Source organism: Cyprinodon tularosa, unplaced genomic scaffold, assembly GCF_016077235.1.
Source record: "Cyprinodon tularosa strain WSP-4 unplaced genomic scaffold, ASM1607723v1 ctg1, whole genome shotgun sequence".
Lineage (NCBI taxonomy): Eukaryota > Metazoa > Chordata > Actinopteri > Cyprinodontiformes > Cyprinodontidae > Cyprinodon > Cyprinodon tularosa.
Window position 1 is genome coordinate 552,802 of NW_024037781.1, and position 14,859 is coordinate 567,660.

Consider the following 14,859-nt stretch of genomic DNA (forward strand, 5'->3'; position numbering starts at 1 on the left):
CCATCCTTACCTGCCAGGACCTACGGAGCAGCCAATTAAACATCAAGCCATGCTGACATCAGGATGAATTAGACCTGCCGCTGATGATTTATACATTCGTTATCATGGAGCTGCCAGCACATCAGTCCTCAAGTTGGAACCCGATCAAACGTTCCCACTTTTCCTCTCTGTGTGCAGCTTTGGAAGGGACTTCTACTGAGTGCGAACGGGGGGACTCCCCCTCTTCAATTATTTACAGGAAGCCCTCATGCATCTGTGACTTCAGTGACAGGCTGAGAAAGCCCAGCAGAGCAGAGCAGAGCAGAGCGCCGTTATTCCTCTTCCCAATTACTATTTTCTCTTCCTCTTATCCCCTTACAAACAATGTTTCATCCACACAATCCTTCCTGGTTCTTTTCCAACTCCCTCGTCTGTTTATGTTTTTCTTTCCTCCTCCATTTATTTTGTTTTTTTGTCCTTATTTCTCTCACAATCCTATTCCCTTTCTTTCTCCTTTCTTTTTGCATTTGTTAGTCTCGGCTCTCGTGTTCATTTCCCTTATTTAACCTCTTTCTATTCCCTCATGCCCTCAGTCACCTATCCACTCATCCCATCACCTCTTGCCCCTCTTGTCATCTTCATCCCAAAAAAAGAAAAGAAGGGGGAGGAAGGAGGGATGAAGCAGGAAGAAAGGGACATCGGCGGATGAGTGTGAACTGTTTCTGAAGAGTCAGCATGGAAATAATTCATATTCTGCTCCAGCTCCCGTACCTCACTCACCCTTTATTCTTCGCTGCTCTGCTTTCTCATCACCTCCTCCTCTTTCTCGCTGTCAAACCTATCCTTCCATACTGTTCTTTCTCGCTTCTCAGTCATTTTTATTTGACCATTTCTACGTTGGCTCCTGTTTGGGGTGATGCTCCCAGGAAGGACAGTTAAAACGAATCGCAGTGAAATTCACTTGGACTTAAGGATTATTTAACATTTAGGGACACAAACAGCCACAAAGATATCTCAGTTTTTTCTGATAATAAAAACAAGTGAAGCGAGGTTTTTATTTTTACAGACTTAAAAAAAATCATGTTCGTTATGTCTTAAAATGAAAACGACTTACAAGCGCATCTGTTTAGATCTGTTTACCTACATAGACTACTGAGACAGGCTTGTCTGGACCATGTTCAGGTAGAACATTGTCCAGACAGACTTGAGACTAACTGAAAAGTCAAACTTAACTGGAATTAAGCAAATAACTTTATACCACCACATGTTTTAATTAAGCCACTCATCGATCTAAAATAAAACATTATCCAGTGAGATTGATCAGAACTTATACCGTCACACTGTCAGTTGTCAAAATGATGCCTCAATAAGGCTGTCAAAGTTATTTTAACAGCTGGATACTATAATGGTGTTGGTTCTGTTTAAGGTTTCTTTTTTAGTTTTCTTGAGTTTTATCTCCATTTTGTGTTATTCTAGTTGTTTTTGGTTGCGTCTGAGTTCTTATGCATTTCTTGTTTACCCTCTTGTGTCAGTCTCCGTCCCCTAGCTCCCTTCTTGATTCTTCTGTCCACACCTTCACCCAATCCGATCATTTGTTCTCCCCTTCAGTTACTGTTTGCCGGTTCCTCGTCGTTTTTGTATGTTTGACGTCTGCTAGATTTTGTTTTTTCTGTATTTTGTTTGTGGACTTTTGCCCTTTGGATAATTAGATCTGCAAGAAACCACCTCAGCTTCCATCTGTGCATTTGGGTCCTCTAAAAACCTCCACACAACCTGACAGATACAGTATTTTTACCACATTTACCTGCCATTTTTCACACAGGAGAAATAAGTCAGAGTCAACGCTAGAAAAACGCATTTCTGTGACAGTTATATACACAGCCGCACATACTAACCACTCTGATGGCTTGAATTCAAAATATATGTTTTAATTAAAGTTTTGTCTTCTGAAACTTTAAACAAATTCAAACACCATAACGACAGTAAAACTTTCAGGGTCTCCAGCTGTGAACACTGCTCATTGGTCTATTCGTTAAGGACGTCACTTTAGACAGGCGTTCCCTGTGGAGAACGCAGCTGTGAAGCGGTGGGGGTGGTAATGTCGCTGCACATTCAAGGTGTTAGAAAACCCGGAGAGCAGAGGAAAAAGAAAACCTAACTATGAGATGAAGTAGGGGAGACAAAGAAACAGAAAAGGAGGTTTAAGGAAAAGTGGAAGAGAGTGGCAGGTTCTGAATTACTCGTATATGACCGATGGAGCAACATCGTGTTTTAGATCATATTTTTGTTCATATTTGTTTCTGTAAATAAATATTTAAACATAAACCAATTCTTATTAGTTTTTACAGTTTATTTATTGTCTTTCAAAGGAAAATTCTACTTCTACTATGCAGGGAAAAAACACTTTTTATTGCTTTGTACCCTGCTAATTTTTACATATAAATGAGCCTTACATAAAGCCTCATTAGAGCTGAATGCTTGATAATTACTTGTGTTGTTGGAGGTTATATTGAGTCATGAAGAACGTGTACAAGAGTCATTTACATTTAAAAAAGGTTTAAAATGTTGGTCAACTAAACTGTAGACCTCCTAGGTCAGATTTAATTATCTTAAACATAAACTCCCAACAACAAAAAAAGGCTAATAACTTTGTGCTTGCTTGGCAAAAAGGTTGGGATGTCTGCTGCTTTCTGCAGTTATTCTGGGCTTGCCGAAGAGGAAGACTGACCGGTGTCAGATGCTTAAGTTTTCTCATGACTGCTGATATTTTCGCTCCAAACCAACCAGAAATGATTGCTGGTAAAAGGCTCAGTTTTATTCCAATACCCTTTTAGATAAAAGTACTAACTTTAAACAGGTACTTCTGTGATTGTAGAACAGTGTGTGCCAGAAAAAACCCATCTGGATATGTTGGATGACACGTTTGTTTGGGATTTCATGTTAATGAATGAATATTTCTGTTTAATCATTGGGAATTAGTAAAGATGAGACTAACTTTGGAAATTAATATTCGTTTAAATAAAATAACTAAACATGTTTCCCTCATCTTGTCTTAATGACTTTTCTGTCATATTTGCTTGGACAATGTCAGAAACATAACTGGATATTCAATAAGAAAAAGCATTATAAACATGCAGTGCTTGGAAGCATATAAACATCCCCTCTTTGGAAGCAAAGGTAGTTTCCAAATATCAACACTTCTGATCACAGCTGAAGTCAACAGATGCATCACCTTAAGGCACCTCTAGACAACAATTTACCCCAGTGGATAAAGCCAGGCCGCTATTTCCATTTGTGTCTAATTAACAACCCTGAGGGGACTGCAACACGTCTAGAATCAGGATTTTTAAGCAGGGCTAAAGACGACAGCTGTGATCATAGATGCTGTCCTTCAGCGGTTTCTGATAAAACTGTCTGTGTTTGTGTCGCTGGTCTGCTCACCGACGAGTAAAGGTGACCCTCTCCGTTCATGGCAATGTAGAGACCGGTCTTGACTGATTGGATGGCCACGACTCTCAGACCCACGGGGATAAGGTTAAACAAAGCTGTGGACAGACAACACAAAACAAATTAAACCCAAACTTTGCATACAGAATTTCTATGTGGCCTAAAAAATACACCAAAAACTCTAAAAAAATAAATAAATTAATTAAAAAAGCATGTATGGAGGCATCTCAAATAAAACTAAGAAATTTATCGTACGTAAAGTGGTGCAAAGCTTATTTTTATATATTAGCATATTTCAAACGAAAAGGAAATCTGGACATTGACCATTTCAGGGCTTTTAGTTTCTTAATTCTCACCCAGTCTTGGAGCTTTACTGGTATGTTTTGGGGAACCATCATGTTGAAGGGTTCAGCTTTACTTCTGTTTGCTCTCTTTATTTCTTATATACAGTATGCTCTCATATTTCCCAATTTGGCAGCTTCAACAAACCTACGGTAAACCATGATACTTCCCCCTCCATACTTTACAAGTAAGGACTTTATTGTCCTAGATTGCTGACTTCAGTCTATACCAAACATCTCCTGCCAATTTTAGATTTTAGAATTTGTCCAAAAAGCATTATCACAGATGTCTTTGTTAACATTCTCTCTGGCAGACCTTTACCTGGGTATTTCTTTTGAAACATTCAGACTTTGTTAGACTTAAACTCAGTCACTGATATTATTATAAACATCAGGAAGAAAAAGAAACTAAATGTAATGCTCAGAAATACCATGTGGACTTGTAGGTGGTGTAAATAGGAAAATGTGGGTTGTTCTTCCAGCAAATGCCATATTTTCAGTTTGTACAGTCAACTTACTGATTATGACTAAAATATTTAATGTTAGTTCAATAATCAATTAATAAATTAAGCCCTCATAAAAATGAGAAAGAGCTCCTGTTGATCTAATGATGACATTTAAAAATTTTTGGGGGCTTATTGCGCCAAAGTTGCTTGAATCATCAAAGAAGCACCAAACTAAATATGTCAGGTTTTACAATCTATCTTTAAAACAATAAAAAAAGACATTCCTATTTGTCCTGCAAAAAGCAAAGGTAAGTCGATCTGATGACATTTTATTCTCGTCACAATTAATTCATTCTTTGGAGACATTGAATCTCTTAGCTCCTGCAGGTCAGGTTAAAAGAGCAGCACTCACTGATGGTACAGGAGCAGACAGCACTTCCATTAATTTCTGGGTGATATTTAACAAGTAAGTCTATTAAAATGCATTTATTGTTAAACAAATTAATGGAAATGAATACATTTTCCACACATTCAGAAATCTAGATGTGTTATAAACCTACAGCGATAAAGTCGGGACTAACAGAAATCTTCATGTAATAGAAACCAGATGGTTGGAAACTCAAAAACAAAATGTTGTTCTCATCATTGAAGAACTCTCTTTAGTTTCAAAGATGTAAACATGTGACTCCAAATCTGCAATTATTGATATCCAATGCAGAAGTATAAAGCAATTTCAAAGGAAGCATGCAGAAAGGCATCTCAAATAAAACTATTCAGCACATTATTTTCATTAATGTCAGTGGTTCATTCAAACTGGTGCTTGAAGAGAGAGTCATAATTAAGGAGGTAATAGGAATGCTAGACTGATATTACAGCACGGTTGCTCTTTTTTTACATTTAAGCTTTCAGTGTTAGTCAAAGAAGCTTGATTAAGAAATGCTGGACATCTTATGGAAATCTCAGAAAGTAACAGTTTTTATAAAATAAAACAAAAAATAAACTCACGTTTATGCAGCAATGCTAAAAGCTGTAACTACTAAAGGGAAGTGTTGGGCGGTTTGAAATGTGAATTCCATTAACCTCTTGGCTTTTTTTTAAAATGTATTCAATATGTGTTCAGCTTCTCACAGTTGGAGGAATAGAACAAATCCATGCTGGATGCTTTTAATAATAAAGCTTACAGTTTTGATTTTTTTGCAGGTCAGAATTGGCCACTGATCAGTGCATCTCTTTGTTCATGACCTATGTCAGTTTTCTGATCTTTATTAGGGAAGGTTTTCGATTAAATTTGCAAGTTTTCTAAGCCAAAACAAGGCTTTTGTTCGGGCACTTTATAAGCCTGGAACTCAATGCTATTCCTGACATTTTTAATTGAGAAAGCTTTCTGAAATGGGAAGGCAAACGTATTTAAACTTGGAAAACAAAGTCCAGTGGGTTTTTTTTATTTTTATTTTTTACTTTTTTGGAATTCCTGATCGGTTCTGCTCAATGTCTTTTTAACAGCAATTCCATCTGCCACGCACCTTTTCAAAGAGTTGGACTGTGTTTTGTTGATTTTTTTTTTACATAATTCATTGATTAATATAGTTTCAATTCCTAACACATGTCATCTCAAGACACTTTACAGAGACAGTTCAATCAGAGTAAAACTGATTAAAGTTTTATATTTAAGGAAAACAAGCTGATTGCATCGACTCTTTGACTCACAAGCAATCCCTCAGACAAAGCATGCTTGTAGCCACAGTGGAGAAAAACTCCCTTTTAACAGGAAGAAACCTTCAGCAGAACCAGACTCAGTGTCAGCGGAAATCTGCCGAGGCCGACTGGGGTTCAAGGAGACAGAAGCAGACATACATAAGTCCCCTGTCCTCTGCAAGCTCTTCATAGGGTTAAGAACATTTGAATAGAGAGACAATAAAATGATTATGTCGTATTTAAAACCAAGATAGCTTGTCAGCCTTGTTCTTCATTAAATCATTGGTCTTCTTCAAATATTTTTTTGTGATCACTGCATGAAGACAGTCTACTAAGCAGTGGTTTTAGATTTCAGGATTTAGAATCCATCTTCAGCCTTAAAAGACCAAACTTGCATATATTAAAAAAAACAACAAAAGAAAACAGCACAAACCTGATCCAACTTTATAATGTCTGAGTTGAGATCGGGCAGCGTGTCCATTAGTAATTTGTAAGGTTCATAAAAGCTTTGGAAATTCTATCTTCAAATATATCTTGGGCCAATCTTGGCACGTTATCTTATGAATCTTTATCAAAATTAATAATTTCCCTGTTAATATGTGTTTTGTTTTGTTTTTACTTTTAAAAACATTTTGTCCAAACCTGGAGATTTTGCAAAAGATTCTTCTTTGGTTCTGCAATCTTGCCAGACATTTTAACCATTAAAGGACTGATGCATCAGCAGCAAATATTTAGTTTGCTCCATCTTGCCAACAAAAAGTGGGAAAAATATATCTGTTAATATATAGTGCTGATTTCTGAGGCCACACGGTAGCCCCATTATACAAACGTACATCGCCAAGTGAACTAAAATTGAATAAGGATTCAAGTTCACAGACTTGTTTGAAAATGTAATTCAAAGATATCCTTTGATCAAAAGGTTAATTTGCCAAGTGCCCAGAGTACATGTCTGCTTTGATTGCTTTATCTGGTTTCACAGAACAATTTCATTCAGAAAAACCTCTGAATTGATCAGTTTCCCCTGACCTGCATGTTCGAGATCAATAATATTCTGTGATTAGTGTCAAAAGTGAAGAAATGCGGAACACGCAAATGTAAATAAAGTGAACGACTTAAGTGCAGTGTTGATACAGTGGTAAACAGGCATACCGGGCAACCAGGAATTTCCCTGGTGGTTTATATCACAGAGATCCTATCACCTCTGAGTCATGCTGATGTTTTGCGTTCTATGCTGCAAATCCGTTCTCTACCTCTCCAAGCTGATCATTAAAGATGACAAAGTATTAATGCTCTCACTGAGACAAGGGGACATTATGTCTGTGCCATACATCCTTGCATCTTTTATGCGATTAGAAATATAGAACCACTCTCACCCATTTGATGTTTATATCATGCAGAACCATAAATGATCAATTTTGACAGCATAGATGTATTATGTGCACATATTTATTAAACAGAGCCTCATAAAAATCTAGTCTGTCTCTCTGATGTTGTGCTTATTCATGTTCCTGAGGTAGTGTGTGATTAGTGTAGACTGACCCTGAGCTGGTTCTGTAAAGATTTTGGCCTTCAGCTATGTGGGGCTAGTTTGCAGTTTTTGTTAAATTACAGATGTTTTTACAGCTTGCAATGTTTTTTCGTTTGCATGTGTTTTGTGAGTTAATATAATTTGTTCATTGGCAGCAAGGTTTACTTTTGCATGGTTTTACTTTGCTGCTCTTTTCATGTGACTGCAGCTTTCTTTTTCATTTGCAGCATTATTTCTTTGAAATTTCTTTTTTTTTTGTATTTGTCCCATTTTTTTCAGTATTAGCAAAACAAGGAGACATTTAGAACCCCCAGGCCGCTCACCCACTGGGCACTATGAAAACTTAAGATACTTTTAGTCCAGATGTGGTTAGCTAGCCCTAAAAGTTAAGAGACAAAGGTGCAGCAACCATTTCAAACTATGGTCAGGATTTTAACATGTTAAATCAATTATTTATTGATTTTTATGTGTTAAAAAATTACTGCAGTTAATTTCATAAGATAGTCCCCATTAGGAACCTTTGTATTCGCCATTTCTTGAACACTTGTAAATCTGACACATACTGTAAGCAGCATCGCAAGCATTGGTCCACTGAGGGTATAAAACCTTAAAAACCATCTATGTGGAGAGGAAGTTACAGTGTAACCGTAGTTCTGTGATTCCTGGATGACTGCTGGTTACATCGGTCACCGGGAACTTCTCAGCGAGAGGATCCCAGGAGATGGGACGTAGATCCCAAGGTGTTATTTATAGACATAACACTCAGATGGGCTATGTCACGTTACATTAGAACCCCGTGAAACTCAAGGAGTTAAATCCACTTTGTGTTCTGCCACTGGCAGTCGGCAAGGAATGAAACAGGACTCATTTTGAAGGAAGCACAGATGTTTGCAACTCTAAAGTCAGCGTCGACTGTTGCAGCCAGCCCACATCGGCACAGATGACGGGATTCAGAGCCAACATCAGTAAATCTGAAAAAATAAATGAGTCCCTGGTATGGTTTGGCTTAGTAACTGCCTATGGAGGAAAAGTAGCCTCAGTGGTATATCTGTTTTAAATGCACTAAGTGTTTTTATATTAGCAAATGTTAAAATATGAAAGGCAATCACTATACTGTCATCAGTTTTAGAAATGGAACTTAAACTTCTGCTTACAGCTAACATTAAACACAGGCAGTATCCCAAGACTCGTTTCTATAGGTTTTTATAATATTCAGTTGAGGAAATTTTGGTATAAAGAATGTTCAAGCGCTGTTTCAATTTTTATAAAAGTTGTTTTTCCAACAGGTTAAAAAATATAAGGGGTTTCTAAAATAAGCCAAATGATTATAAATTTCAACCAATCTGATGGTTCAATAACCTAGATAATTGGTTGTGTTGCTGTACTCATATGTTTATTTATTCAAGACATTAGGAGCAAAAATGGTTTTTGATTAGAAAAGGTTGCTTATTTTGTGATTTTTTTTTTTTAATCAAAACGCGATTCATTAATTACAGACCCTGTCATTGTGTAAAGTCAAGCATTTCTGACTTGTCACCAACTGAGGATGCTGGATAGTGATTAAACTATCAAAGGTGAAGCAGGGAAGAGTGAGTTTCTGCAGTGGTTTCTCACAATGTAGATTCACAAATGCAGTAGCTTTCCAGTTCGTAGATATTTTTGCCAGCTTCAAGCTGTTACATTTCAAAGTTATTTTGCAGCCAGGGAAAAAAAACTGTGTGGCTTTTGTAGTTCACCTTACTGGCTATATAATGTATGAGACTAAAATGATCATATCAGCACTGTAAGTATGTGTATATATTTACTGTATGCCTATTTTTTATTGAAATGTCAACCCAACTGTTAAAAGTGGCCAGTTTGGGGCATGCAGGGGACGCAGTGGTTAGTGCACACGGCCCATATACGGAGGCCTTAGTTGTTGACGTGGCAGACCCAGTTTCGAATCTGAACTGTGGTCCTTTGCTGCATGTCTTTCCCCCTCTCTCATACCCACTTTCCTGTCAGCCTACTGTTGAAAAAACAAGCCACTACTGCCGTAAAAACTAAAAAAAAAAAAAAAAAAAAAAAGTGGGCCAGTTTGTCAACAAACTCTTTTTTTCCCTCAGTCTGGCCTCAAGTTCATATTAACCACAGGTGTTTAGATATGTTGTTAATAAAAAATGATGGAAATTATCCCAACTTCTACAAGGAGAACACTTTAGTTTTTCAAGCAATTTACCTCAATGCCACTTCGGCTTTTATGACTCTACGTTTTTACTCTATATTTGTATTTAATTGCTTAAGAATAATAAAATGTGGGCTTGTATACCACGGCTAGTGATATAGAGTAAATTAATAAATTAATAACAACAGTTTTGTTTGCATACGGGGATCCAGAAAGGTACGTTTAATGTTGATGTTTCCAATCCTGACTTGAAACATTACCCTCTTTTGTGTTCCCCGTTCAATGTGTTCTTTGCTCAAAAGAGGTATTTATTTACAGAGATTTACCACATCAGTCCAACTGGATGAGGTGCTGAGACCCCTTTTAGCAGAAAAGCTTTGAGACAAAACGTCAAACTGACATAAAAACATCAGCTGTAATTTAACTGTCTGCTAAGCTGACAGGCTGAAAGAGAAACGTTCAGCTTTTGAAACCCAAAAATGATGAGAAGCAAACCAGTGTTTTGTTCTAAAGCACTGAGGAAAAAACAGGACCATTATTATTTTTTTCCTATTCTATTTGGCTGCTGTTCGCCTTTTAGAAGTCATGAGGCTTTAATATCAAAATATTTTCTTACTTTGTTGTAACCCTTTGAGGAATAAGGGGCACCATTTTTTTTATTTTTAATCAAATCTTTAAACAAGCTTTTCTCTATCTATGAAACTTTAAAGCACTGGATTGACATTTGAAATTTGTCTCCATATTTTACTGAATCCTACACTCATCAGACGCCATCCAAAGCTGTCTGTGAGCTTCAGCTATATTCTTAAACTGTTATTTTGTATCTAAACAGACCACATTATTATGATTGGATTATCATGTGGATCACAAACAAAATAAAGCATTATATGCATTTTATAAACATGTTTATGTAACAAAAAGTGGAATTGTATTTTAAGGTGGATATTACGGTGAATAGTTGGGCAGCAATGCAGAGTTGCTTTCAAATGTATATTTTATACTCTTTAAAAGGAAATAAACATTGGTTCTGTTATTATTCCACATTTATAGCGTACACTATCACTCCTGATGCATTGATGTTGATGGGTTAAGTGTCTTTTACAATAACTTTTGATTTTTTGCTTTGACCGTACATGTGGGGTTGGTTGGGCTTCCCTAAAAAGATCTCCTATCTTAACCATTTTTTTTCCCTAAATGGTAGAAAAAAAGAAATTGGCTTTGTCTCATGACATATTTAAACCCTAAGGGACCTGTAAGTAAACATCATCTAATCAGATCTCTAAAAACAAAAACTGATCAAGTAGAGAAAAATTAAATTAAAGATTGAAAACTTTGTTGTGCCTCTGCAGCACATGTAATCTTGTTAAAACTATTTTCGAGCTTTTTTTTATTATTATTTAAAAAGGTTGGGTATTTACTAATATTATGCTACTGCAATAAAATAATTATTTTCCATCATTATTTTAAAGCTCTATACATGTATTTCAATGATAAATGTTGTGCTTATGCAAAAGACTGGAATAAAAGTGCATAAAAATAAGCCACACTGTTTCTGAAAACAGTAAATGTTTTTTCTTCTATGCAATCAAGAATTGATTGCTGCAGCTGCTTTCAGTCAAGGTTCTAAAAAAAAACAAAAAAACAAGGACAGACACTTCAATGGTCTGACAAGATGGAAAGAATATGTATAGCTTAACATTTGCAGATGAGCCACATAACTTAATCTAGGGCTGCAGCTAACGATTATTTTGCAAGTTGATTAATCTGTGATTATTTTTTCAATTAATCAATTAATAATCAGATAGCAAAAGGTTGCTTAAAGAAGATTTTTATGACATTAAACCAGGTGAAACTAAATCCTTTCAACTTGAGGAGTTCTGGATAGAGCATATTGATGGACCAAAACTTTTTTAAAATCTTAAATGTAAAAGGTTAATCTGTATAATTAATATTCTACACTGAAAAAAGTGAAAAGACTTTGTCATTCCTTCAAAGTGCATTTTTAAATTGGTTGAATGAAAAATCGTAGTTTCCGTTTTGAATTTGATATTTCCAGTTTGTTTCAAAGCAAACGACACTCCCCCTGGATAAAATTAAATAAAACAATTCAAAATAAATGATATTTTTACTTAGGTTTACTTAGGTTTCACTTTAGGTTTTCTTGTCACGTGACAGCGTGACGTCACATCAAACCCCATTTTTTGACATTGCAGTCAGCCATTAATGCTCCCTCGCATCGAAGTCTTCGACCGGCTGTGAGCTCAGACACACTTTTGATGCGCTGCAGAAAGTCTTCATGGAGATTGAACCAAAGAGAATGACACGCAGAGTGTGCAGTCTGAATGTCAAGCTCTAAATATGGGGTTGGTCAAAGAAAGACGGTTGGATGCATGTGCAGTTTTATTGCTTGTATTCAAAGGCATTGCAGGTTAATCTAAGGGAAAAATTAGATTTAATTCAAAATATTTAATTTGTGATTTTTATTTTTTGTATTATTGGATTTATTTCTGTTGTAGAAATATTGTGGCATGTATATCACCTTTGAAATGTGAATACTAAATTCAGTAAGTCACATCAGCACTAGCTGTTTTTTTTTTCTTTTTTTAACTGCGTTTATTGATATTTTAACGCACAGCCCCTTTTTTTCTTAATTTTTTGGGTCTCCTAATTTTGTAATGGTTCAAAGTTCATTTTCATACTCTTAATGGGTATTTCAAATGTTAGCAATGACAGCAATGTTTATCCTGTTTTAATACTCTCACTTTGGATCTCTGAAGTTTTAAAGAGGTGAAGAAAGTATTTTTTCATGTTGATGTGTAGGTTTATGTTTTTGCAGTTTCATTAGGTCTGAAAATAGGAAAAACCCACATTTAGTTTAATTTTACATGTAATTTCTTTTCCCTAATCTTTGTGTAAAATATGCACTGGCCTTTTGAAAGATGGTATTTTCAGACTCATCAAAAATAAATGGCATTTAAAAGAGACTTTTCTGTTTTTAATTTGTATCTGCAGTGAATCATTTCAGTGAATTTTTGTTTTATATTGTTGGGAATTTGGCTTGTAATGTCGTGACATTTTCACTTATAAAAGGCAAAAGAAAAATCTCATTGACCTAAATTAACACTTTAGCTTGGGACTATATAATGTTTTGAGTAAGGTACAACAGAAAATTGACTTTGTGTTGATTCAGAAATTTAAGTTGAAAAACTTAAAAAAATTCATGTAACAAAATTACAGCATTTCAATTAGTTTATTCCAAAGTGAATCTATACTTATTTGTAATGTAAAAAATTAGTTTTTTCCAAATTGAAAAATTAAGTTTTAACGAAGTATAAAACTTGTTTATAGTCTTTGTCATAAATTAAAGTTTTACTTGGCATGAATGCAATTTCTTTCTTTGGTTTAAGGTAAGAAATCTATTTCTAGTAAATCAAAATATATAGTTTCAACCACATCAGAAAGTTAATTTGAGATAAAGTAATAAATTTAGGTGTAACAAATTACAGTAATTTTTTTAAGTTCATCCAAAGTATCTTTTTTTTCAGTGTAAGTGGGTTGCTCTGTCAGCTAAAGGAATGGTTTACACTTTCTATATTCCAGTTAACAATTAATCGTAATAAACACTTACTAAAATAGTTGAAGATTTTTTTGAATAAACAATTGATCACAACTAATCCGCCTAATTGTTTCAACACCAATTTATTCCTTTTCTCATTTCACCGTGATTCCATCACCTATGAAGATTTTGGAGCAGGGGGTTTCTTTCTTGGTAGCTACTCTCCTATTTAATGATGATGTAAAACTTTTATAGTACAAGTGGTGTTTTCACCATCTTTTAGATAAGTATATCTAAGCCAGTATCCAAATTATTTTAAATTAAAACAATATATATCAACATATAGCCTCTTTAATTTGATAGGGAGGAACTGAAATATAACAACTTTCAGTCTGACAAAAGTATAAAATGTCAAGATGCCTATCCAGTATGGAAAATAATAAAGGTAACCATAGTAACTATTAACTTTTTTTTTCATCTACCCAATCTGGAAGAGGATTAAAATTGAAATGCATCAGAAAAACAATTTACATCTGCTAAAATTTGATTGGTTATGAGCCAAAGACCCTTGCAGTGTCTCAAAATCAAGATCCGCAGATAGATCCTTGTTGACATAATTTGAACAAGCAGATTACTGTTGGAATGAAGCAGCATTATACTGCAGATTTCAGGAAATGTTGATCTGCTCCATCCGTTCTCTAAACAACAACTCAAAGACCTTAAGGAGAGCAGTAAATTCCTCAAACATTGGAAGGATTCCAGTGTGCACAGTTAGTAAAAACAGGGAAACAGGTTTAGATCTTTCAAAAACTGCCAGAGAAATTTTAAAACTGCTTAGGAAAAAGCAACATAAAGCTGCAGAGGATCAAAAGAATAAACACCAACTGAAGCTATTGGTAGGTGGCACCGCCAAGAAGGGGGAATGGCTCTCTGGACTTGTGTGATTGCTGTTCAGAATGGGATTTTCATGAAAATGCTGCTAAAAAAATGACCTTAGAATTATCCATCTGTACTCAAATAAAATCCAATGAAGACAATTCTCTGAGCAGATAGTTATTTATTAATTTTTTTATGTTAAATATTCAAATATTCTTAATATTATATACATTATTATGATTATATACATTTTATATTTAGGTAAGAATTAAAACCCTTTGAACTGGGCCGATATGTCTGAACTGCGCAAATGTCTAATTGAAAACTCAGACAGCAGAAAGCTTTGCTCCATTTAATTCAACTTACTGAAATTTAGGAACCTTCTAAATAGTTTTTTTAATGTTAGAATGCTTCATTTACTCTAAAAGCAGTGATAATGTGTGTGTGCGTATTAGATCATTGTCCTTCTGGATAATCCAACTTTGAGTTTCAGCTGTTTAGATAATGATGGGGGATACGGTGAAAGACATTTAGTCATGATTTATATCTACTGTATAATGCAAAAGTAAAGCAGAAAACACAGCATGATGCTGCCACCACCATACTTGATAGTAGGAACAGTGCTTTTTTGTCATGATTGAGATTGATTCTGTTTTTATAATAGAGTGAAAAACAGTTTTATGTTATTTCCAGGTTGGAGTTGTGAACAGAGTGGTAAGTGAGTGATGGGTCTGTGGTGTCAGGAATATGACAAAAGTGAACCATGAGCATATATTATGCTCCGCGGGCGCATTGAGGTATCTTATCTGTATTTACCACAAGCTTGT

General features: G+C 35.3%; 1 protein-coding gene across 2 annotated transcripts in view; it reads right to left on the minus strand.

Annotated features, from left to right (window-relative positions):
• Positions 1-14,859, minus strand: part of LOC119777390 (fibroblast growth factor 14-like) — an 84,739-nt gene that overhangs the window by 21,300 nt on the left and 48,580 nt on the right. For both annotated transcript variants that reach the window (XM_038276286.1, XM_038276359.1), the window contains exon 3: positions 3,421-3,524. In XM_038276286.1, the coding sequence (XP_038132214.1) occupies positions 3,421-3,524 (104 nt within the window). The remainder of the gene's footprint in view (positions 1-3,420; positions 3,525-14,859) is intronic.